This window comes from Myiozetetes cayanensis, unplaced genomic scaffold, assembly GCF_022539395.1.
Source record: "Myiozetetes cayanensis isolate MyiCay16 unplaced genomic scaffold, myiCay2020 scf3, whole genome shotgun sequence".
NCBI lineage: Eukaryota > Metazoa > Chordata > Aves > Passeriformes > Tyrannidae > Myiozetetes > Myiozetetes cayanensis.
Window position 1 is genome coordinate 53,607,041 of NW_026087521.1, and position 24,487 is coordinate 53,631,527.

The following is a 24,487-nucleotide window of genomic DNA, read 5'->3' on the forward strand; positions in this document are numbered from 1 at the left end:
ATGCTTCCCATGTTTCATTTTTATGTGGAAGCCAGTATTCTTTGAATTCCTGTGATACAGCATCCTGGTGAGCCTCAGATGTCAGGATTAGTTCAGAACTATTAGAAACATCCAGTACTTCAGCACCAGCTATTGTCAAAAGTCAAGCTACCTCTGACTGACAGAAGCACTCAGCTGAAGAGTCACCTAGCATAATTTCCCGCAATCACTGAGGGCCACATACTAGCAGGGGAGGCCAGAAGGACACAGAGTGTCCACACTTCCACACGCAGTCACTGCAGACCACTGCTCAGCATCTTAGAGCAAACCAGGTTGCTCCTTTTCCATGGCCCCCAATATCTGCTACTAGACAATAAGCCCTGTTTAAATTTTCTCCAGTTACCCTCCATAGTCCCAGGGAGCATTCAGACAATTTTCTTAGCTTTTATTTTTTTTTAACCTATGGGCACCACGGCGTTGATCAAAATCAATTTCATTCAGCCAAATGCAGACATGTATCCTGCAGATGTGTATTATGTAGGTGTATGTTTGACCTGGTCACCAGCATGCCTTTGTCATCAGTGGGGAGAAATACAGGCATTACTGTGGAGCAGCTATTCTCAGCCTGAGGTGTGTGTCTCAGATAGTTTGGACAAATCCGGCTCCAAAACCTCCAGTTTATCTCCACTGATTCTAAAGTTTGTCCAGACTGGCTGCTGCAGATGATATTCATAGGTGTCTAATGCTGGGTGAGAAGTAACTCATTGAAGAAGTGTGACAGAAGCCTGCTTTATTCAGTCTCTCATTCCCAACGCTTCAGACATGAGTAACATAAACCTGGGCACAAGAATGGGATCTGTCTAGAACTTCTAAATGTCTTTAAGCTTTGATCATGGAGGAAAAGTGGAGTGCAACAGGAGCGGTTTCTCCTGGAAGGGATGCAGTGGCTGGAAGGATACAGCCACCAGGTTCCAGTTTGCCAGGTTTCTGTGCAATCTTGGACATAATGCTGGGGCCACCAAATATTGCTCACATTTTCCTGACATTCCTCACAGACAAAAAAGTGTGTAAAATAGCCCCAGTGAAAATCAAAGCAGGGTTTGTGTCGTATTGGCAGCAACGTCACAGAAAGAGAGTCTTGTGCCTTTTCATCTTGGTAGACAAAAGCCAGGGGTCTGCCAAATTTTCTAGTTTCACTTTAACTGTGGGAAAGAAGTTGCAGAAGAGACCCCAAGATAGTAAAGGCTGATCTACATACGAAACACGCGGTGGTACAGCATGTGTTCTAGGCTGGTGGGGAGTTACGTGAGCCTTCCAGCACAGCACTGAGCTCCAGCTGATACGTTCTCATCCACAGGGGCAGTTGCCTCAGGCTCAGTGCTCGTTGTCAGGGGTGGTGATGTGCTGTGATCTGGGAGGGGTGTGGCTTGCAGACATGAGGTTGTGCTGGCATCATGTGTTGCAAGAGTGGTTAGCACAAGAGCTGTTGCCTTTTGACTTTCCCCACGAAATCTGTGCTGACCAGGGCTACGTGGCACTAGACTGGTAGGCAGCCCCTGCAAAAAGATTTCTTGTTTGCTTGTGAATGCCATCCCCATTGATCACTTTCCAGCTGGCTTATATTGATTTAGCTTAATTCAATGCAAGTGTTTTACATGTAGGAAAGGCTCCATGAATGTTCCCATGAGGTCTAAATCAATTCTGCTGTGTCTCTTGCTCTTTAAATCCTATTGTCACTCATGTGTAGCTTTCCTACACTCAGTACATGCTTATTCCTGGGGGAAGCAATTGCCAGGGGCTTAATTTTAGAGAGGAATGCTCACCCTGCTGTCTGGGAATGAAGCCTGGTGTAGACAACTTCAAAGACTAGACAGATTTGTTGCTGAGTTTAAAAGGCATCTTCCCCTTGACTGGGATTTGCTATTGTATCCCTTTTGCTCTCATCTTCCCATTCAGCATACGGGAGGTGCTCAGGTGCTTTCCAGACTGTTTCCATCTTTGGGCCCTTTCAAATGCATGTGTTAGGTGCTAGCAAATTCTCAGCTCTGCCTCTTGCTCACTGAACATCACTGAGCTGACTGAGGATGTGGTGGATTTGACAGGATCTGTGCTTAAAGAATCCATTGTTTGACTCTGTTTACACAGAGCCCTGGCACTCAGACAGCACAGACCTAAAAGAAGGGTTATTTTTAATCCTAATGAACTAGAACAGAAGGAGAGGGTTCTTTGCCTTCTTCCTTCTCTTCACATCACAAGTTTAGTCCTAATGAAGGACTTCACACCAAATATAATAAAACAATGAATTGTTTTTCCTGTGTGCCTGGTGTTTTTCTAACAAACATATGTGTTTGTTTATTTTTAGATTATAAAAAGCAATTATTGTGTTCTCTGAAGTACACATGTAAAATTAAAAACATGTTGAGTCAGCTTGCTGTTTAATTTATGTTAATTAAACTATTCAATGGGAAGGATGTTCCTGGTTAGGTCGCTTCAGTGGGATCTGCATTTTATTCTTGGCTCTGCCACAGATTGCCTGTTTGATTCACGGCAAGTCACTTAATCTCCCAGTGCTTCAGTTCTTCATTTCCAAAATGACAATAATTCTCCTTCATCTTCTTTGTTTTGACTATAAATGTTTGAAGCAGGATACATTTTGCACAGAATTTAGCATAGTATACTCTAAGTCTACTCTATAATTGTATATATTGAAAATAGGTCATCTTGTCCCCAAGAAAAAAAACACCTCTGCAAGTCCTTCCCAATGCATGTAATATTGCAATCAAATATACTTTTCACCACACCCAGACAGACAATGTCAGAGCTCTGTCACATCATGCTCAAAACTCAGTTTTCATCAGTGCAAATATGCTGATCTCAGGTTTCCAAACCCTAGGCTTTTATTCTCAAAGTCAAGAACTCACCTTCAAGAAGAGCTTAGTTCTTTCATTGCATCCTTAAACTTCATCTAAGCTATGGAGTGTATGCAATCTCATCAGAAGTTTTGCTACAGATCAGGTCCAGGCCTGTGAGTTAGGTAAGACAGAAACTCTGGCTTGAGCACACTTGGCCGGCACTCCTGGGAAAACTCGGTGCCATGTGAATGGCTGAAGGACCTGCTGAGAAATGTGTGACGGTTTCTCACATCACCATTTGTCAAATAATCAGTCTCCAAAGAGGCTACAGTGGTCTAGCAGGATCTACCTCTGACTGGCCTGATAACCACTTAGGAGCAGTGACTATTTTCTGTCACAACTTGATGTATATGCATTTGTGCTGACCATCTTCCCACCACACACACACGCGCTTTATTTCTGTTTATTCACGGGTTGTGTTCTGCCTGGATGTTTGCATTTTGGTTTTGTACAATGCTTACTGCATTGAAGACCTCAGCCCTAACCTGGTAGTACCAGAGTAGCAGTTACCAGAGGAGCTTCCCTCTCTTTTCAGTCAGTGCTGGCTTTAGATGAATCATTTTCTCAAGCTGAGCAACTCCACTGAACCCTAGGATCTAAGAGCTTACTTCTCCAAATCTGGGAACTTGGGCTATATTTGCAATAAAGAGAGTGAGCAGGAGCTAAGGCATGATGGGATTACACTGTTACTTTATGACCTGACAGCACTCAGAGAGAGTGATTTCCAATGACATCTGCAGTCAGTATAAACCTCTCAAAAAAGACCATGATATCTGCGAGGCTTGCTTCCTTCCTGCTGCCTGTGTCTGCCTAGTGGTGTAAAGGCCAGCTCAGTCCTAAGATCTTTCTACCTGCACAAAGTTCCCATGTAGGTACATTTCTGTCAGCCTAATACTCCTTTCTTCACTTGACATACATTGTACCATCCTTTGCAAATGTAACTGAGGCATATCTAACATGAGGTTCACGATGTGAGGTCAGGGTGCCAATGCTTTGACTGCCTCACTTAACTGGGTTTGGGCTGCTGTCTCACAGAAAAGGGAGAGTCCCACCTAGCACTACTGCCAAACACATGCCAATTTTTGGTCCCACACTCCAAATGGACTTTCACTAAATGACACACTTCCCATAGCCAACCTGGCAGAAAGGCCCATGTCCCAAGCGTGACCCAAAGAGACAAAGTACCCCTTCTTTACTGGCTTGTCTGGTCATGTTCACAGAAAGGAACTGGTGAGGATAGCAGTAGCATAAGCTTTCTTAATGTCATCTGAAGTCAGTATAAACCCCATTCTTTATAAAAATTTCCTGCACAGGTTAAATCTGCCCTCCTCATCGCTAGATACATTTGCCCAGCAGCATTGTAAGCTGCATGATGCAACTCACCACGCTCATGAACAACATGATCATGCAATAGACCTCTCTTGCTGGCTATCCCTTGGGAGACAAGTTCTGGCCACCAGCTGATGCTCCCAGGACAGATCAAACTAATGAGGCTGAAATAGAGGTCACTGAAGTTCAGAGCTGGTTCAGTTTGCACCTGGGTATTTAATTCTTTATGTCTCTGGTTCCCATCAATAAACTGTAAGCAAAGGAGAGCAGGAGGAACCAAGGATCAGGGTTTGCATGGACATCTGCCTCCCATAACCCTCACACTGAATGAAAGCAAGTAGCCTCTGCTTCACCTCATTTAGCCAGCTCTCTAACAATTCACACCTATTCCATACAGCCATTTCTCTCTTCCTCCTGATTCACTGAAAAACTCTCCCTCACTCTTTCCGTAAACTCAGCATCCTGTCTTCTGTTGAAGTTACAAGCCAGATGTTAGCTTAGCCAGTGATTAATACCTTGCAAAGGTCAGCTTTGAATCTCACTGCCAAGTTCACCCACCTCTCTGGGCAACTCCTTATACATCTTCTCTTTCCTTCATAGCATATTTGTAGTTGAAAAATATTAAACCTGATATGTTACTTTATATCTTGAAAGCACATTAAAGATAATATTAGATGCTGGGGAAATGTTTTGAGGCTGTGCTTGGAGAAGAAGGACCTGTTTAATTCCCTTCTACATGGATTGCTTGTAGCTCTGAAAGTCTGATTCCTGGCTGTCTGTCTAGTCCTGTGCCTAGTACCTAACTGCCTCTTGAAACAGCCCAGTGAATCTAAGGAATTCAATGTAATTAATGTCATCTATTGGTGAGGACACAGAAGGTTCACATCAAATTTTACAAACTGAAGGGTCCTCATTCTCTCTGAGTCCCAAGCCAGGCTTTGTGAGCTTGGACAAGTAGTCACACCATGTTAAAGATTAAAGCTGTCTTTGTCACATAATTCACAGCTTAGCTTGTCCCAGTTCTGTCTGGGCTTCTGTGTGTGTGGTGTCACCAAAGAAAAAGCTCTGCTCTGCATCAACAAATGTGAAGTAACCCTTTTGATAGGTAATATTTTATGGAATTTGATCTTGGAGCCTCTCACATGGAGAAATACAGTTAAGAGCAGGCAAATTTTGCCTGAGAGTGTTTTTGTTTTCTTGTTTCTTTTGAAGTAAAAGAGGAAATGTGGGAACCATTTCTAAATTGCCCATGCTCCAGAGTGACAGAAGAAACCCAGAAACAGATAAAGACCAACAGCTGGAACATATTGTGGTACAAGGAAGCAATTAGCTTATGGCATAAAAGAATGAAATCACATATAGAAGCGATTTGTGTCTCCTAGCATTACCTTGGCAACCTGGAAACTTTAGGGCAAATGAGGCCCATGGTCCCAGGCTAGTGCTGGTGTGGCACAGAGGTGTGCCACCCTAGAGGGAAGAGTTCCAGCCTTTCCTTAATGGTCTCATCTGAGACCTCACAGATGTGTGGGAAGAGACGAGAGGAAGGGGTCAGCAGCTTCCCCCCCTCTCTGAGCTTTCCCAGCACTGCTCCAAATTCCTGGAAAAGCTTGCTTCTCCCTGCTGCAAGGACACTTTGAGGAAGCTTTGGTCCATGTCCCCCTGGGACTTTGCATCATAAGCTGGGTGACTGGCCTCAGCCTCTCCGCTGTCCTCCTACTCTCAGTCACCCTCAGCTGTGGGCATTAAAGGACATCCTCACAGGATTGCTTAAAAGTTACATCATCAAACAGCAAAATGGTGAAAATACCTCAGGGTAGGAGAGGAATTTGAGATAAACCTTCTTTACCAGATATTGCAAAAGAAGCCATAGTCTCATCAAAATGAATGAGCTAACTACGATTGCCTTCAGTGCTTGCAGGACTCCAGTCCCTACGTGTGCGATGCCATGCCGCCACAGTGATGAGCTCGGGGCAGCATTAGCCGCATGAGGTCAGATGGCTGGATTGAGGGATGCAATCAAATTTCCTGCCCCGGTTACAGTTTTACCATCCAAAGCCTCAATTTAATCAGTGGTTGTACTCATAGTGGGATTTGTTTCAGGAGGGATCCCATTTACCACTCCCAGTTTCTGAGAGCTGGTTAATCCTTTCACGGGGCAGGGTTCGCATATCATGCCTCATAAACTCCCTGTGTGAGGGTTTAGGAAGAAAGGACAGGATTTGTCGTAAGTGCTCTTGCAAGCATATCTTCACAGCAGGCACAGAGATGCCCAGCCAGATGGCTTCACTCCATTAACTTCTCACCGGTGGAGACCAAGGTCCAAAAACACACAGTGGCCAGATTCATGTAGGCTAACCTCATTCTGCCTCCCTAGAAAGGTCTGGGAACAGAAACACCCAAACTGTCCCTGCATAAGCCATCTACATGTGTATTTTTTTACCACATTCATCCAGGCCTACATTTTCCAGCTTCAAACTGGTGAGCTTGCACCATGATATGCTTTGTGACCCTATCAGCAGCAGAGGATCTCCACACAGTGTCCCGCTGTGTGGAGTGGATGTGCTCGCTCCAGTCCCACTGAGGTTATGGAAAAATTCACTGCACGCAAAGGGTCACAGCAGCATTTGTACTTTCAGGAACCCCTCCCATCAAGGACTACCACTAGTCCTGTGTAGTGCAGGATCAGTTTAAAATAACTTCACTTAGAGCACTCCATGGAAATCCCCTGCCAGTCACCCTCCTCACGTGCTTTTTGTTCTGAGAATCAACAGGCCTCAAAGAGCGGTCTCGGAAGAGGCCACATCTGTACAGAGTTTGCTTTCATCCCCACAAGGGTTCCCAAACAATGCCAATGTCAGCCAGAGATTTGCTGAATGGTATGAGAACCAAAGGCTTTCTTTGCTTTCTGTTCATCCATTAAAACTTTGTGAGTCAAAATTAAGAGGACAGGAGTGGGAGCTTTAGGAGGCTGTGGTTTCTCACAAATGCCTAAAGCTAAGTACTAATGAGAAAGTTAAAAAAAAAAAAAGAAGTCTGCAACCCATCACCACAGCAATGCCACAATTAGAGACAAATCCAGTGTGCACTGCCTTACATTTATGATGCAGACAAACTAATTTAGCTAATTAGGGCTGTCTACAAAATGCATATGAAATAGTACTCTGTCTTCAAGGGCTAGTATCAGAGATTCTTGCTACTGAAGTCCAAAAGTGCACAGACACATAGCATGAGCACCTGCTACTCTCCGAGCATGGAATTAGCCAAAACACCTCTGCATGGGAAGTTTTGAGTATTTTCTTCATTGTCCCACCCACAACTGATGGGTGAAAACCAATCAGTTGAGAAGCCCACAAGGACAAATGTATACAAAACTGTCTTTGATTTCGGAATTTAAGAAACAAAGACAAGAGAAAATGGAAAGCCCATTTGGTTTCTCCCATCTGAGATTAAGATTCATTTTACAGGTTTTGAGTAATCCTAAACAACTTAAGGTATGATCTAGCTTCTTTGAGAGAGCAAACTTTTTTTCTTTGTCATGCAAAGATTTGTTGTTGTTGTTGTTGTTGTTTAAGAAATGCTCCTGTGCCCCTGAAGTTCAAGTCTGTGTATTTTGATAGCAACTGTTTGTGCAGCACAGAAGCTCAGCAGAGAAGTTCAGTCACAGCATTACTGAGGTGCTGGCACTATCTCCATGAGAGTTAAAACCAGGACCACAATAAAAGACTTCAGCAACTACTTTTGAAAAATAATTTAATGTCATGAAGTTTGGTGGGAAGAAAAGAGGTAGAATTTTATTTAAGAAACTAGCCTTTAAAGAAACCCATCTTTCTGAACTTGCTTCAGACTTTGACTGTGCCTGGTATTGCCCCCAGCCAGAGTGCCCAGCACAAGCTCGCTCAGTGAACTCAATGCCCTTCTTCCAGGCACATGTGCAGTTACCTCCATGTGGGTTCCTTCCCACATTCCAAAATCCTACCTGGATCCCACAACAGTCTCAGGACTGTCCCTGGGAAGAAAAACAAATACCTTCTTTTACTGGGCGTGGACCAACTCACATTTGCCTCATTTATCCCAGAGAAGTGAAGATATTGCCTCACAGATGAAATCAGCTCAAGTCTCCACCTCTTTTTCCAGTAAAGGGCGAACCCTTTCTCTCTAGACAAAACAGAAGGAGTGGGCTCACAGAGACCACAGCATCCTTTGCCACTCCAGACTTGCCCAAAGTAAAGAAGAGAGTCTGTGTGTTACTCCAAAAGGAATTTCTCTGCTTCCTGCTTCTCACCATTCCAGGCTGTTGCAGTGTGCGGTACATCAGTATGTGTGCTCAGCAGGGGAAAAATGCCGCTGACTGAGGTGGTGGTTGTGAGATGAAAAAGGCTGATTCACACAGTGGTTTCTTCTGTCTTCCTCTCAATGCTTTCACTTCAGGAACCCCTTCCTCGTTACAGCTGGAAAAGATGTAAACAGAAGCAAATCCCAGCTGAAAATAACTCTGCCTGTGTCCTTTGTGGAGCCTGTTCGATTTTCCTGCTGGTTTGGCCTCCTAATATCAAGCCAGTTTGTATCTCAGCACTGAGGTCACAGACAAATAGGAGTACAGGTCACCCACAGTTTCTTCCACTTCATTGGAAGCTCTAGTGGCTTTAGCAAACAGGTGGAGCCGGATTGTATCTTATCCCATGGAATGAGCCACAAGAGGGAGACAAATATCCGTGGGGTGCCATTGTGGGCTCATGCCCTTGAAGCCTAGGTAGGAAAAGGTATTTTTCAGTTCTTGAGAGGTTTCAAGGTTTTTTCCTAACCCAAAGTTGAATCTCAAAAATTCTCGAGAACGAAACACAGAGAAATAAAATGCATGTCAGAAGAACTTCGCTCTTGCAGTTTGAAAGCATTTCATTTCCAATTTGGATTAAGGGGAAAAAAAAAATTAATTAGTGCTCATTTAATAAGTGTTCATTCACAGAATCATTGAAACATGACACTTCAACCTTTGAAAATATAAAATTTACACCTTGGGACCTCATTTTCTTCTCCAAGCAACTGCTGGATTTGGAGAGATGGTGAAATACAGCCCTTCCTACAGCTTTTGGCTCCTACCAAAACTATGTAATTTGAAAGTTCCTAAGAAATCTCAAGAGACACAGAGCCAATTCAAACATAGGATACAATGGTTGCCTTTCATGTTCTCCGTGTCTCTGACATGAGCCAAAAAATTAGTCTGGATAAACACAGAAGATTTTTATCTGGAGAAAGAATCTTAAAACTGTGAAGCACAAGAAGGAGGATGTAGGAAGAACAGAGCTCATGCTTGGCCCCCACCTGCTCTAGGCACCTGCAAAAGATGCCACAACAAATTTAGGGTTCAGAAGAGCTGCTGCCAGGGTTCAACTCCATGTGTAGCCATCCCATGGAGGATGGAAGTCCGTGGAATAGAACTCTGGAGACACTCCCCATATTTATGTCCCAGAGCACAAAAAGCAGGGGCCGTGTATCTCACTGCCAGGCTGCATTAGCAAAGTATTTGAATTCCTGCATGAGCCTAAGGGCTCAGAATGCTGAAAATAAGATCTGGCTGTAAAACAGAACAAACTGAGCTCGTAGCACAAACATTTCCCATGGGAGATAATACCTGACTTTCCAGGTCAACGGACAAAAGAAATGTGGTGTAAATATCTCTGGCTACAGGCCAAGAAAGCACCCACTAAGAATTCAGTCTGAAAAAGGTAGTCAGTGGAAATTATCATCTGGGAATGGTATGACATATGGCTGCAAGTGATAGACCATTTATCTGTGCAACCGAAATGAAACACTAATGTGAGAGCATATAAAGATAGGGCATAATGTGAGATAAGAGCTACTCTTCTGCTCAACCCTGTGAGACAGATTGAGGCTACATTTACAGCAGCAAACTATACAGTTCCAGGCTCATTCTCTGGCAACTCTGGCATGATCCAACCACAGCTGTGTTATCAAACTCTTCTAGCCTTCAGAGTATCTTATGGGGCATGTCTACAGACTTATGCTGGTTCCATGTTGTGCTTGGGAATTGTCTGGGACAAGACTCTTCATCTTATGCCAGAATATGCCAGAGATTGGTATAAAAATTAACCAGTATAGGCAAATCTGGGCCATTGCCCTTGCTATGCCATTGTTCTATTTACTAGTATAGACATAGCCTGAGATGCCAGCTGCAGCGTGACACTTCACATATTGCTCATTCTTCTTTATGTCCCAAGTCCCTTCTGAAGCATTATCAAGATTATTAGTTGTGCTTTTAAAGAAGAATGAAAATAAAATGGATCTTTCAAAGAAGTCCAACTGTGACTGCCTGGTTCTCTGTGCTGCTATTTCTATAGCTTTCAGTGCTGAAGAATGTCAAGAAGGAAGGAGGCAGAGATCTATTGCCAGCTTTCAGGAGCCCAGAGAGTGCTTCAAATGTTCCAGTATCCCATTCCCTGTACCAGGCAGCATCCATGGCTCATTGTTTGTGGTCATCTTCCTGCCAACGTCTGATATGGTCATGCCAGCCAAGTCCATGCAGGGTCATTGGCAGTTACAATAGCATGAATTTTACAAGAAAACTTCAGAGCCATTTCTGTGTCAGGAAGATATTTCTCAATGAATGTACTAATAAGCTCAGGACCTGCTTCTCATTTTACGCTGACATAAGTGTACCACTCTCAAATGTGCTACAGAAGGTTGTGAAATCACAGCTGAGCCCTTGGAGTTGTGTGAGCCTCCCAGCTTTGCAGTCAGGGTGCATGACTAAGCTTTGTGTAAAAGTTGGGGTGAGAACTGCATTCCCTCCATCCTTTGGTGACAGGAAAGTACCTGCAGCAGAGCACACAGTGAGATTAGAGACCAGCAGCAGAAGAATGACTGGCTTCAGTGAGACCTAATTACTCCCATAGTGCCTGTTGATGAAGGTTGTTTTCCATTGTGAAGTTTAGGGAAGCTTTCTCTCCAAAGAAACCCCATGCTGCTCATTTTGAAATCAGTGAGAATTCAGAGTTTTCTGAAAAAAAAGGACAATCAAGCCTGCCAAGTGAAGAGAGATCTGTTGGCCACTGTCTTGTGAACCTTAGGGATTCTTGGAAGAGCAATGGTTTTGAAGACTTCAGGATAAATTCATAAAGCTTTTGATTTCCCATAGCTTAGATGCTACAGTTTTTTCCAAAGATAACTTATCAAAAGAATATTCATAGAGAATTCTCCACCCCCTTAACAACTAGTGTTCACCATCTCTTCCTGTGCAATGCTTTTACATAGGGAATGGAATTTCGTAAGTAGAGAAAAATACAGCAAAAGGCACACAATTCAGGTCAAGAAGAAGAGGAAATTCAAGCATTTCTTCTTCTCTTTCATCAAATCCTACAAAATATGTTCAGACAGCTTTTCAATATAAGGAATTGGGAGAAATGTATTCACTCTCCTAGCAAACAAGGAAAGCCAAGAGGCTTCCTTAAAGACACCACTGCAAAATACCAGCTAAGTGAACACCACATATTGAGAAATTAAAGAACTTTTCTATGTATTCGCAACAACCTTTTAAAAATTTGCCTATGATTTAAGGTGTGGTAATGGGGATTTATTGACCAGGACTGCTAGATATGTGTGTGAATACAAACATGCACATGTGTGTGCACATACACTGTATTTTTGCTTTGTTCTTCTTTTTGCCAAGCATCTGCTTGCCTGGATATGTTCATATAATTGTCACACTTGAAGCTCTGAAGGAATGAGAATAATATCAAATGCTCACACTCTTATTCCCCACCAAGGCAACCCAAATACATCCTGTCTCAAATAAAGGAGAAGTTAAGTAACATTAGAGATGAAATTAATGACAAAATGTTCCGGTCTGTGCTTAACTCTTTTCACTCACTTCCATGACCCATTCTAACCACAGCAAGTGTTAGAGCCCTAAAACATTGGTTTGTGGTTTGTTTACTCAAGGATGTGGGGATTAAGTCATGCTACTGTTGGGTTTTCTTTTTTTTTTTCTTTTGTGTTGTGCTTTTTAAAGCAATGATAGAATCAAAGGATAGTTTTTTACCACCCTGAAGGTTCTTCATCCTCTAAGGTACTGGTGACTTCACCTACTTGCACAAATTGATTCATGCAATATCTCCATCTATTTACTATGTTCATTGCTATCTGCAGGTCCAGCGCTGAATAAAATGAAAAGCCCATCCATCTAAAGCATCTTAAATCTAACTTTGCTTTGCACTCATTCCTTGTCCTCCCATTGCTCTCAATGCAGCATTGAGACCCATTTCAAATTAGAATGTTTTCTCTCCCTTAAAACCTTGTAATCATCAGTCTCATTTGTGCCTCTTCTTCATGCCACTTCCCAAACTTGCTTGCTGCCTAAAATTTAGGGCTCAAGTGTGTTAGTTTATTCCTATCTGATGTTACAAATCTCCCTTACAAATTACTAAAACTACTGTGGACTAAATAATCCACAGCACTGATTTCGTTGCCCCAGTTCAGAAAAGAAAGCTCTGTTACATTTAACCCATTCTAAAATAACACCCTGACTACTCTTTTGCTAGGAGCACTGTTGTATTCCAGCTGCCATCCCATCCATCAACTGTGATACTGCTTCAGGTCCTACCTTGTACAGTGCTATCTTGATCCAGATGTCATTGAACTCCTCCTGCCACAAGTATCTGATTGCTCTCATCATAACCCCCACCTTCTCTTTCCTCCTGAGACCTACTCCTCCTCAGGATTTACTTCAGCTGTCTTGAAAGCACAGGCCCTCTTTCCTCAGATAATGATTTTTTCTTTGTTGTGCTCTAATTAATGGCCAGTCTTCGCGAGCGAAGATCCAGGGAAGGTCTTTCCACCTTCCAGCCTGCGCATTGGATTTTTTAGGTGAGACACAGTGTGCGCGGAACTGAGCCCACCCTTTAATCCTAAGGTTCATCTGCCGGGGCCAAGCGAGCTTGGACGGTGGCAGCGAGGTCCTTAGGACATAGATGGATTGCCTTTTACAGGGTTAACGAGCTCCATCGGCCTGGGTGTGCTCTAATTATAATACAGTAATCAGTACACAGGTGTGTGTTTTAAAGGAATCCATCCCACACGTCTTTAATAGAGCACAGATATTTCTGCTGGCAACTGCTATTGTTCAACATGCTCTTCTATCATTGCTTGTTGTTCCCTACACTATTTCTCATCTGGTAAACAGCAGAGGAGAAGGACTTGTCTGTCCCAGTCATTGGCTACCACAAACCTCCATGGGTCACAGTCCTGATCCACCGGGTGAGCCATGATGCATGCCGTTGGTGAATACAGCCACTAGCCAGTAAGTGAAAAATAAAGAGCACTACTTCTCCTCTGTATTTCACTATACATCCCTAATTTTTCTGTGCCTGGCAAGGCTGGCAAGTGCTCCTCTTCATCTTGGGATTTTAGTAAGATAGCTCAATAAACAAAATTACATCATGCCATTACATCAGTATTTTCCTGTAGTTTTGAATCAGCTTGCTTGCTTTTACAGGAAATTATATGTTCACTGCTCCTCCAACTTAACTGACACCAGGGGAAGTGCCACACACATTACTTTCAACATTTAGCTCTCAAGTGCCTGAACAACATTCCCATCATCCATTTAGTACCCACCCAGAAAACAGACTTTGTCATTATACAAGTAAAGGCAGCTAAATAAACAGAAAGATCAGGTTTAGAGTATGAAAGCTTGAAAAATTTATAATATTACTTCTGGGGGAAGGGTGAAGCAAAAATTACAATACCTTGTCCTATGGGGCCTTCTGGCCCAGTTCAGAACCCTAGATGCTGTGGAAACACAATACTGATGCCAAGAGACCAAAGTTTTAATGACTCCATCTCCCACCTCCCCATATGCCTTCCTAATATTATCCATGATGTAATTGCAGCCTGAACTATTCATTTTAGCATTGATTGGAAGGGTTTTGTGGAAGAAAGAATAGTAGAAACTGGAAGTTCATGGTATAAGATGAGATAGTGTGAACTAGTGCAAAAAACTAAATATAGCAGATGGAAACCAAGGGACCTTCTGCACTGTTCATGGACAACAGGACAGTACACAAAATCACAGACTTAAGATCAGCATCTCCCTTGAGGGCCTCAGTGAAACAAAAGAGTGGAAAGCATTGTATTTAGGGGTTAGATCAGATTTCATAGAATCATAGAATGTTAAGGGGTTGGAATGGACCTTAAAGATCAGCCAGTCCCACCCACCCTGCCATGGGCAGGGATACCTCCCACTAGACCAGGCTGATCAAGGCCTTGTCCAACCTGGCTTTGAACACTGCCTTTCTAAGATTCCTCCCTTCTGACCAATTTAAATACAACTCTGTTCTACTGTTCCACCAGCAATAAGTAGAAAAAATACTAATAAATTTACAAGAAGTATTGAAAACCTCATTACTTGTTGGAAAGGAAGGGCAGAGGGTAAAGGGGAAAGTGTCATAGTTTACAGCCACATGTTTTCAAATAAAGGCTAACGTATGCATACCAGCACCCACTTTTACACACCAGTGCCAAAACTGATAACTGCCAAGTGATCTTTGCAGTGACACTACACACAGAGCAGAGCCCTTAAAATCAGCCCTTAAAATGGTATACTTTGAGCCATTAATGTAAGTTGGAAATAACTTCATGATTTTACCTTCACTGCTACCAAAGATGGTTTTGATGAGTTCCTAGTTCAGGATTCAAATTCCTGTTTGACTCTTAACAGGCCTCTACATACACCAAGCTCTAGACCATGTGTAAACCTTGCAATCTCAAAGGTTTTGTGAGACAATATTTGTAATTGTAATTCCAGGGATTAAATTATGCATATGATCTAACACCCTGCATCTGATTACTGAGCTAGCTACAGCACTAAAACCTGCAGGCATCCCAAAACCTGCAGGCATCATCTATAACAGTCCTGTCAACCGTTCATGCACATTTTAAAATCATCAAAATGTTTTTCACTATTTTTCCAGGAGAAAAGAGCCCTTACAACACATAAACAAACACAAAGGCACAGACATATTTCTTTGCTTTATTTCAGTAAAATCACGCTTTTTTTATTAAAATGTGGTGCTATCCTGTGATTATAATAATCTTCTTCCAGGAAATGTGAGTAGATATTTATGACTAAGTATGTGTAAATACTCATCTCAGGGTTCTGCCCTTGTGGTGGCTTCAGTCACCCTCAGAACTTCTCACCACGTGTGTGTGTGAATTGTGTCATAGTTGTGTGTATAATACATTCTCCCTTCCTTCGCCTTCCCTACCCATCTAGGTGCTTGCCAAGTATGCTGGCTGGCCTCCTTATTAGCAACAAAAATGGGACTCGAGTCCCAGCAAGACTCTGGTGGAAGCTAGAAGCATCCCCATTGACTGCAGTGGAGTTCAGCCCACTTCCACCATTTCAGCAAGGGTTTCCCAACTCTCTTATCGGGTGGTTGTGGACACTGGTTAATTTAGTCCTGTGGACTACAGAGAGCTTTTGATTACACAACTTCAGCACAGGTTAAGGGCACTCCACTGTCACTAGATAAACTCATTATATAATGCAGCTTAGTGTATGTGCTGTGGCCTCTAATTTATTCTTCCATAAGGCACGTTCATGTATGTGGAAATTTGGTGGGGTTTCGGTGGCAGAGGCAGATTCTTCCACTCTGGAGCCACAGCTTTCCCAGTGAGGCTATCACATGTCTGGATCTGTGTCTCACCCCAAGCCCCACACACTATGCCAGGGCAAACTGTGTGTGATCCCAACATGCTCTAGGCACCAGCTGGTCACCCCTACCAAGGGGTATGAGACCAAGCCTTACTAAGAAAGCTGAACTCATGTTTCCAAGAAGCAAAGAGAAAGGGAGAAGTTTGAGCTGCGCGTTGTCATCGCCGGTGGTATTTTGCAGATTAACAGTAAACTTGAGTTGTTTATTGGATCCCAGACTTTCTTTGCATGTATACAGGAAAACAGATGCTTCCCACTCCCAGGCCTCATGCCCGAGCCAGGCTCCCTCAGCAACACTTGTGCACAGGGTACACAAACAGGGCAGTAGAGACATTGCTTCCTGCCTCTGTCTGCTTTGAGCTGGTGATAGAACATTATCTATGCTGCACACTTCTTTGGCCTCCTTGCCAGGGTATCAGGCAGGCTCACAGTATGCAGTTTGCTTTTCCTGTGCCGTAGGAACAGCTGCTGCCTCTGCTCACAAACAGGGAACAGAGGCCAGGGCTTGCAAATGCTCAAACAGGTGGCATGGGGTATAGATGAGAGAACTGGGAAGTGAGCCATGTCTCCCAGAGCCTGAGCAGGTGTGTGCCCTAACTACTAGGTTACCTTTCATCTTCCAGCATTAAAGGCCTGGCATGGTCCACCCATAGCCCTATCTTCAGTAAGCCTCAGGTGCAGTCCTTCATTTGATTCATTTATGCCAGCAGCAAATTAAGTTTCAGACTCTTACAACGAATTAGAGAGGTGAAGGGGAAATAGAGCACAAACTCATGTGCCTGGACATATGCTTAACTATTTGGCTTCAGGATGGCCACCTACCAGTCTCTTGCCTCTTCTTCTGACACAGTGGTGCTGGTCCCTGGCTGTGACAGGGCTGTGATTTATTGCAGCTATGTGCCCTTCTGTGGTCTGAAGATGATCCTTCAGCTTTCTACCTGAAGAAAGTCCTCACAAGTGACACAGGCTGCTTGAGAACATGATGCACTCGCTGTTCCCCTGTCCTGTGACATTTCTTTATATAAGCAGCTGAATAGCAAAACATATCAGTGTTCATTAGTAATTTTGTTATTTATAGTGATCTGCCACAGATGGAGACGGCAGCACTGTTCTATCTTTAGGGCGTAGTGCCTGCCTGTCCATACAGACAATTGGTAATTAGCTCAAGAACAATTTGTTTACCTATTCTCAAACTTCAATAAATAGGAGACCCATTTATCTGCCAAAATTCAACTCCCTCCCTTTGCCAGATCTCCAGGTCAACTGCTTAATGAATTGAGTTCATCGCTTCAGGCATTTAAGTAAAGGCAAAAGTGTCTTTAAAGGAAATGAAATATGTAGTAAAAAATAACTGATTATGTGCTGAACAAAGAGCATTTCAATTGAAAGGATCATGAGCACAGGACAAGATGAACATCACCAGGATGCCAAGCAGAGGTGTAGAAATGGACCAATCAGTACATAAGGGAGATGTAGTGTATCTATTCTAGTTAGTCCTGATGTGCACTTGCTACCAGTACAGCCTCACAGCTCTGAGCCAATTACTCCTATTGAACCCTGCATGAGCATGAAACTGGAGAAGAAAAGGTAGAGAGGATACTCGCAGTTTTTCAAGTAAAATCCTACATGTGCTCTAAGATGCACTTGCATGACTTGGGTGGTAGAACCCTGCCCAGAGTAAAGACCACACAAGCCAGGGAGAAGATATAACTTTTTTTTTTTTTAATTGCTGATTCCAACCCCTTTGTTTTCTTTTATTCACTATACCCACTCCTGAAGTGAGGGAAGAGAGGAAGAGGCTTTATGACAGATGGACTTTGTGAGTTTCACCTAAGGGTTGGCCCCAGTTCTCTCCCTCCTTACACCCCCTGCCTTCCCTCTGACAGGAGGGGGACATTCACTATTAAGGCCAAAGCAGTCTGCATGGTAAAGAACAAACAACCCTTGTCTTTCTCACAATTCAGATGCTGTCAGCATCTGAAAGTGTTCAGTTACTCAAGCTTGCAAATGTGACTATGCTTTACATGCATATGAGTGTACACACATCCATATGTACAGGGCAGGAAAACTGCTATCATGCAGCAGAAGATCTGAGGAATTCTGCCTGGCTTCCATTTCCAATCATATGGGACCCAGTAAAGAGCCACTTGCTTATTACCTAGACAAACTTCATTTGGCCTTTTTATCTTCCTATCAGCATCAAGGAAGGGGATAAAAGCTACTAAATAAATGAAAATTATTTAAAGCACCGTGGCTGGAAAGAAATAACTAACGAGGAGCTTATTCTTTTGTCTTTCAGCTCACAACTCCGAATTTCCCTGTAGTGGTCAAGCTAGGACATGCTCATGCTGGAATGGGGAAGGTAAGTAAAAGAAAAAATATACATCACTCTGGTAATGAATATATATGTGGCACAGTCTTCCTGTGATCCTACATGGCATGTGGCCAGCCAGCAAAGGGGTTAAACCTCCCCACAGCCTATCTGGGTCGCATTGGCTTTTCCTGTGGGAGAAAAGACCTTTTTCTGCTGTCACGCACTTGGAGACAGGCTGTGGTATTGGGTTGGAGGCTGTCTGGGGTGTGGGAAGGGGGGTTGTGAAGAGTGGGGGGAAAGCTGGCTCGGCTGAAGTCATTAGGCTTGTCTATTATATATTTTCTCCTCTTCTGAAAGTGGTAATGTTGTTTATTCAAGCACCTGTAATATGCAGCTACACCCCATAGCTCTCACAATGAGAAGCAGTGGCGCTGGGCTTCTTGAGTGCATTATGATGACCTTATTCAAGAAACGGGAACCCTTCAGTTATTTTTTCCCTCCTTGCAAGGAAGAACAAGACTTTACAAAGCAGAGTGGCTGGTTGCCTGCCAAAGAATCCTGAAAAATAGTTCACTACCCAGAAGGACCTGTTTGTTTTTCCCAGGCTCTCTGGGATCTTTATTTCCCCAGTGAATTAGCAGCCCCTGTTTCTTGGGGTGACTGAGCTCCCCTCTCAGTAAGGCATCGCCAGCACATGCCTGCTACACTTTAGTCTTCTCTTTCTTGCCTGTATCTTTTAAAAAGGCATTCCCTATCTGTCTAAAACTTGATTTTCTCAGAAGTAGGAAATTCTGATGTATCATCTCTGAATCCAATGGTAGATGAACTTCATAACTGATACGCCTGTCACAGTGCTTCCCCAGAGCGGACAGACCGTCTCCTGACCTCAAAATTATATATAGTTACACCAAACTTAAACTTGGTACAGCTTGTTTGCTTATGCTCTGGAAACAGAAGCCCTTTCTGGCTTGCTGGATTGCACATGGAAGCTCTCATAACCTTTCTTGCTTTGGTTGCAACGCTCCCCTGTCCGGATGGCAGCTGCTGGAGAGGAAGTGGGCGCAGATCCCCATGCCAGTGGCAGGGTTGGCTTTCAGCATCAAGGAACAAACAAACATTTAAATAAGCAGGAAATGTTGGTTAAAATCCTGGTGCTGCATACATCAAGCAGGCAAAGGTGCCGTTGAATTAGAGTGCATGCGGACAGCGTAGAGTTGCTTGTAGAGAGAGAGCCACTAACATGTCCCTAGGATGGATTTCATCAGCAAAATCTAACCAGGAAAAACCAGGAGGAAGAAACCTCATCCTCTCTCTTGAGACCCCGCAAGCCTGAATCTCTCTGACTGCTCTGCTATTTCACCATAATGCAGGGAGAGCTTCATGTCTCATGCACCAAGGACCCTCAGTGGCTACAGAAAAGAGGGCAGAATCAGAGATAAGTACCCCAATCTTAACAGCGCTTCCAGACAAAACTCTCAGCAGAACATTTAGCTATTGTCTTCTGCACCACACATCAGATGATCTTCCACATCTCACTTTCTCTCCCATTTTATTCTTTAATGATGTTGGTTTTTGCTGTCACAAGTTACAGAGGAAGAGAGCTTCTATTCAAATTCCAGGCACAATTGTATTCAGCAGTACAAGGGGGGTATGTAGGAAGTCATTCCAGATGAAGATAGGCTAACAGCCAGCATCTTAGAAGAAAGAATTGATCTGAGGCCAAGTTTACATTAGTCCATTATGAAATTAGTGACTACTAGCAAGGTCTGGATGTGGATTTGGGCACAGAGTTTTAACACTGCTCTGTTCAGTAGATGGGGAATGTACAGGAACCAAGAGTTGTTGACCTTATGATTTTAGTTTGAGCCCTCCCAGCCACAAGCAGCCTGAAGGAAAGTTGGGACTGGTTAAATTTTCTTGAAGTCCCACTGCATTTCATTGCACAGAACAAAAAGAGAAGAGAGAAAGAGAAAGAAAATAAAGAGTAAGACAGTTGGTTTAAAAGACAAGTAACAAGAATTTGTTTCATGTTGTGTTTAAAACAATAGGGTTCAAGCCCAAGTGGAACTGACAAAAGGAAACCACAGAAGACATCAGGAGAAATACAGAGAAGCAGAACTATGGGTATACTAGAAAAGTAACACCCATAGGTAAAAAAAATTCAAACCTGCAATTAAGTAATTCAGAAGAGGAAAGTTTCCAGGAGACATTATTGTAGCTTTAACCATCATAATGTAAAAGCAATAACCAGTGATGATAAGGAGATTATAGAGAGCTAAAGGATTCCTTTGCTTTAGTCTTCAGAAGCAGAGATGATAGCAGGAAATATCAGGTCTTTGGCTTTAAAACATACGTAATATGGAAAGAGAGAGGTTTGCTTTTGATTTGATCAATGTAAGAAAGTAAATGTTAATACAGCACCTGCATCAGGTCATCTTTTGTATTAAAGCAGTGACTGGAGAAACAAAGGATAAAATAACCAACCTAATAGCCAAAGTACACATGTGAGTATTAAAAATAGTACTTACTGCAACAAATGTTGCCAAGATAACGAGCCATGTATTTGTACCTGCAACGGGTGCTTCAAAGGACGTGAGCATTTAGATTGCAATCTTATTGCCAACAGAAATTGTCAAGGAAGTACTTGCATTTTTTATGTTACTAATGATAAAATCACATGTAATGGGAGGCACCATGACTTAGAAGAACGAGCAAAGATGGGAAGTCCAGGCACTGTTATTCTTTATTTGTACTGAGGCAGTGGCCTGGAGCCAGAAAAATTCTGGACACAGAAAATGCCTCTTCCCCAAAGAGCTCCACCATTGGCTTGCAGGGAGATTGGTGTCATTTCACAGTTTTTCTTCAGTTTCTCTGTGTTACAGGCCAGAGGGATTATAATGATTACCTGATACTTATTGCTAATTCATCTTCATAAGACTCTTGGCAGTATAAGAAGTGCTGAGTGTTTATTATTTTGCAATAATTGCTAGAAAGAGCATAATTATAATAGACTTTCATTTTCACATATTGTTTGTTTTCACATAATTTTCGCAAAATTCGCTCACCACATTTTTTAATCAGAGGGTTGAACAAAGAATCCTCAAAGCTAAAATGAAAAATAACCACATTAGGACTTGTACAAAACAGGCTCCATTGACTGCCTTCCCCTTAAGGGTGGGTCATCACAACTGTCTTTAGCTTGGAAGAGGAACAATTAGTATTCAAGGTCAGAACCAGAAGGGGTAACAGTATACTATTAGAGAAAGGAATGCTCTTGCCAAGTGATGTGTGCGTGTGAGGTGCCTGTGGAGATGAAGAAAACAAATTTGCAATAAAAGACATCTTTTGAAATTTCCATTGAGAAATGCAGAGACAACAGCCTCTCTATTGACTTGAACAGAGACACCAGTAATAGCTTTCACCCAGAGACAGACAATCTTCTAATCTAAAAACAGAACATATGCCCCTTAGCCCCTCCTATGACCATCGTTATCCTCCTTCCAAAATCTGGGGTCACTACATATTTCAGTGGCACTGGAAGATCATAACAAGTGCTCTCTGTGTTACTGGTCCTATCCAGTATCAATACACATAAAATATCTGCAGAAATACTGCTCAGACAACAGTTTACAATGGAATTAGCATAGATGGACCTTTCTCATTTTGTACTCAAGTTGCTCAGATTCATGGGATCAACAGCACTCAAGCAATCTTCCAGGGACACTGCGGATGGACACTGAGAGGCGAAGTCCTTCCTTGTGCAGAATAGAACTGTTGCTTACCCAGCAGTTCCTTAGAGGTCAAGGCATTTTTAAGCATTGTGCCATTTGAGCCTACCCACCCCAGAAGTGACTAGAGGTCTCTGCTGAATAGGGTGAGCACTGCAGTGAAAAAGGAATAATACTTCTTCCCGACTCTGGATCTCCGGACCCATGGAAAAGAATAAAGCTCTGAGTGTGTCAGTATCTGCCATTTGTGTGCTAACGTGACCCTAGAGTGCCCTAGGAACAGAGCCCAGCACTGCAAATGCACTCAAAGAGCCCCTTCACCTCTTCCTGATCAGATCATGAGAAGGAAACAACTGCCAGATCTGCAAAGAGAGGAAAAACAGTATCTGTTCATGTGACTTTATATATATTTATATTAATTTAATTTTTTTTTTTTTGCTAGACTTCTTTATTTTTAGACATCTCTAATTAGGTCAGTTTAAGAGTCACCTCCTGTCCCATCCTGCCCCATAATTATGAAAATACCTTCCCAGTACAAATTCTGGCTCAGATGAATTTATTACATTGTAGAAGAAAAACTTGTTGTTCATAATAATATGGTCAGAGTTATTTTCTCTCTTACTGGATGGGAAAGACTTCTCTGCTTCTTTTTTTTCCATGGTATAAATATAGCACAAACTAAACAGAGCCACTCTGTAATGTAAAAATACTGCAAGGTTTTTATCAGGAAGGACAGCTCGTCACCTTGTCTCTCTCGGGACTGGAAATAGAATGTTCCAAAAGTGAGAGCTTTGAAAATCCAGTGTGCTAAAGAGGAAAGGAAGGGGAAAGGGCTGCCTCGGTTTGTCAAGGAACAAATATTTTCTTTTACAGAGGACAAATAATGACTTGACATGTAACATTCATTCACAACAGAGCAGCCCAATCACTGCGTTCCCACTGACTCATGAGTGAGGAGGTTCCAACTGCCTTGAAAATAGCAAAAACATCCCCATTTCTTGCACATCAGTCTGAAAGCTTTTGCTGGACACAGAAAACAGTGACTGATCCAGGGCACTGGGGCCCAAAGCTGCCAAGACCTGGTGTTTGTATTAGGAAGGTTTCATGTATTAAAGGCATCATCTTTAACGTGGGGGGGAATTTCAGTTTGAGGATAATAAGGAAATGTAGACTCTGTAGTGTCTTTATAATTTTGAAGTGGATTAAAGTTAGGCTTAAACTGATTCTGTGTCAGTTGGATTGGGTATTTTCTGAGAAGGGGAGTATAATTTGGGATAAAGGAGAGACTCAGAAAAACCAGTTCCTCTGGAGCAAAACACTCAGACAGTGCATTTTCACAAGCCAACCAAGGCTCAGTTAAACACCACATTGCCAAGCTCAGCCTTCAACACTTAACCTTGCAGCTGAACCTCTCTAACCCCAATTTGGACACACAAAGGGCTTCTGAAAGTCATCTCCAAAGTGGTGTATATTTAACCTCCAAGGCAGAGTTAACACTGGATGATGCTCAGACAGACAAGGCTAGGGCAGCCCTAGCAGATCTTAATGCTTAAGATAACTATGGCACTTTGGCTAATTGACTATTTTTTCACATGGCCACATAACTAATGAAAACAAAAGGGGACTGTGAAGGAATACCTTGCAGTGCCTAGGCTAAAGATGAGAGAGGAGTGCTGTACCTCTGGGACCCTGGCGTCTGGGAACATCTGGAATGTTCAAGATGCAGTAGGTTAGGGGACCTTGAGACAGAGAAAGCAGAAGGTTCTACCCAGATCCCTCCCTGAAGGAACCTGTGCTCACTCAGATCTCAGGTATGGCTCAGACAGTCCAGCAAATATCCATGGTGGGGTTTTACCCCATACGAAATCCTGCCTAGCAGGAAGGCCTCAAAAGAAGGTCTGATGTTTCCTCCTGACCTACACTGGGACAGCTCTCATGCCAAGGGCAGAAAGGTCAGTGTTTCTTGGGCAGGCTGAGGATGGGAACAGGCACCAGCAGGTCATGTAGTATCAGCTTCCAAGATGCCACCACAGGGCAAAGGGATGATCACATCTGTGTGAGCTTGTCCCCACAGATCCAGCCAGAGTCCCCTTTGCAATGCAGCAACAGGGAAAGCGCTAGGGTTTGGCCTGTGCCTGGGTTAGAGAAGAGAGCCAGAAGGGAAGCAGGAACTATCCCAGGGAGCTTTCTTACTCAGAAAAGGCATTTGTCAACACACTGGCCCAAACTATTCCCAACAGGTCACTAAAACACTACAGCAAACAGCAACTTATGGCTCCAGAATGAGTCTATTGCTGCTCAAACAGCCAGCACAGCTAAGCAAACAGGCTGCCAGGGCAGGAGCTGTGTTTGCATTTGCTGTTTGCACTCCTCTATGCAGCTAATGGGATATAGCATTTATCCTAAGAAGATTGCAAAGTAAAAGAGGGAGAGAGAGAAATGCCTTCCTGTTGATCTCTTTACAACTTCTTTTATCAGTTTCATGTATTGGCCAACC

At 43.0% G+C, this 24,487-nt stretch overlaps 1 protein-coding gene across 4 annotated transcripts in view; it reads left to right on the forward strand.

Moving 5' to 3' along the window:
* SYN3 (synapsin III) overlaps window positions 1-24,487 on the forward strand; it is a 196,793-nt gene that overhangs the window by 140,594 nt on the left and 31,712 nt on the right. For all 4 annotated transcript variants that reach the window (XM_050323705.1, XM_050323704.1, XM_050323707.1 and 1 more), the window contains one exon: window positions 18,248-18,310. In XM_050323705.1, coding sequence (XP_050179662.1) covers window positions 18,248-18,310 — 63 coding nt within the window. The remainder of the gene's footprint in view (window positions 1-18,247; window positions 18,311-24,487) is intronic.